At 47.6% G+C, this 2,042-nt stretch overlaps 1 protein-coding gene across 1 annotated transcript; it reads right to left on the bottom strand.

The window, feature by feature from the left end:
• Positions 1–453: 453 nt before the first annotated feature.
• On the bottom strand, positions 454–1,794 carry LOC110803731 (uncharacterized). The gene has a single exon (XM_022009268.2). The coding sequence runs from the start codon at positions 1,792–1,794 to the stop codon at positions 454–456; it is 1,341 nt and encodes a 446-aa protein (XP_021864960.2).
• Between the last annotated feature and the right edge of the window lie 248 nt (positions 1,795–2,042).

The following is a 2,042-nucleotide window of genomic DNA, read 5'->3' on the forward strand; positions in this document are numbered from 1 at the left end:
CCTTTTGTTGTACTCTCTAGTCATTCGAAGTTTGTATAGTTGCTGGCGTAGAGCCGCGTTCCCTCTGGTTTCTGGTAGGAAATCCAAGGCCGCCTTCATCATTTCCCAATTGGCATTTTCATCAAATAACATGACGTGCAGAGTTGGTTCACACATTTCAATTGGAAGGACGGCTTCAGCTCCATATGCTAATAAGAATGGTGTTTCTCCTGTGGAGTTTTTTGCCGTTGTTCGTATAGACCATAAGACGTTGGGTAACTCGTCGGCCCACAACCCTTTTAATTCATCAAGCTTCTTTTTCATCCCTTAAGAGATGATTTTGTTGAATGCTTCCACCTGTCCGTTTGCTTGAGGGCGGCCAACTGATGCAAAGCATGCCGTGACACCATGATCAGCTAACCAGCTTTCCGACTTGGGTGTCTTGAATTGTGGCCCATTATCAAAGACAATAGACTAAGGTGAACCGAATCTTGTAATGATGTTTTTCCAGATGAAGGCTCTCACGTCCTGTGCCTTGGTGTTTTTCAGGGCTTCACCTTCTACCCATTTGGTGAAATAGTCGACAACAACTATCACATAGCGCAGTCCCCCTGGGGCTGTCGTATAAGGACCTAGTAAGTCCATCCCCCATTTGTAAAATGGTATGGGGCTTGTGATGGGTGTTAGTTTCTGAGCCGGTCGTCGAATTGGATGAGCAAACCGTTGACATTTATCACATCGCTTAACCAAGTCAAGGGCGTCTTCTTTGAGAGTGGGCCAATAATATCCAGTTCTTAGAGCTTTTTCTGCCAAGGCCCTCCCCCCTATGTGAGAGCTGCATAGTCCCTGATGCAGATCTTCCAGTACTTCGTGCCCCTTTTCCGGGGTTACGCAGCGAAGAAGAGGCCGTGAGAAGGCTTTTTTGTATAAAGTCCCATTCCATATCTCGAACCAGGTGCATTTCTTTTGCAATCTTTCTACCCGCTTGGGATCTTCAAGGAGTACCCCATTCATTTTGAAATTGACTATATCATCCATCCAAGTGGCCATCCGATCTAGGATGGCCGTTCTCAAGAAATCAATGCTCTTGGTCTGCTTTACCTCCCAAAATACATGACGCGGTGTGTCGCCAGACGCAGAGCTGGCCAACTTGGATAAGGCGTCTGCCTTGCCGTTTTCAGACCGCGGTATATGTTGTATTTCAAAGCTAATCAGCGGTTGTACTTCTTGGCGGACTTTTTCCAAGTATCTCATCATGGTGTCGTCTTTTGCCTCGTATTCTCCCTTTACTTGGCTGACAATTAGCTGTGAGTCAGATAGGACCAAGACCTCTGCTGCTCCTGCTGCTTTGCTCATTTGAATTCCACATATTAAAGCCTCATACTCAGCTTCATTATTTGACGCCTGAAAGTTGAAGCGCATTGCATACTCATAGACATCCCCCTCTGGCGATTCGCAGATGATGCCGGCTCCACACCCATTTTGGGTGGCGGACCCGTCCACACGGACTACCCATTGTGTCTTGTCATTTTTCAAGTGGGCCGGCCTAGTCATCTCCACAATAAAGTCAGCAAAGGCCTGCCCCTTTATTGCCTTCCGCGGCTCATATGAAATATCGAATGCATTGAGTTCAATTGCCCAATTGAGCATTCTCCCGGACGCTTCCAGATTGGTAAATGGCCGTTTCAGAGGTTGATCTGTGTATACTATCAGCCGATGGGCCAAGAAGTAAGGGCGAAGCTTTTTGCTAGCCAAGAACAGGGCAAAGCCGAATTTTTCAATAGTAGGGTACTTGATCTCGGCGTTCTGTAGCATGTGGCTGATGAAGTAGACGGGTAGCTATACTCCATCCCTCTCTGTAAGTAAGACAACGCTTAGAGCATAGTCTGAGATGGCAAGATAGAGGCATAGAACCTCCCCTTGGAGAGGGCTGACTAGGCGCGGCAGAGTGTGCAGATGCTCCTTCAAACGAAGAAAAGCGGCTTCTGCCCGCGGCGTCCATTCGAACTGGGTCCCCTTTTTGATGGTGCTGAAGAAGTAATGACACTTATCTCCAGCTCTGG

The sequence above is a fragment of the Spinacia oleracea genome, chromosome 4, assembly GCF_020520425.1.
Source record: "Spinacia oleracea cultivar Varoflay chromosome 4, BTI_SOV_V1, whole genome shotgun sequence".
Lineage (NCBI taxonomy): Eukaryota > Viridiplantae > Streptophyta > Magnoliopsida > Caryophyllales > Amaranthaceae > Spinacia > Spinacia oleracea.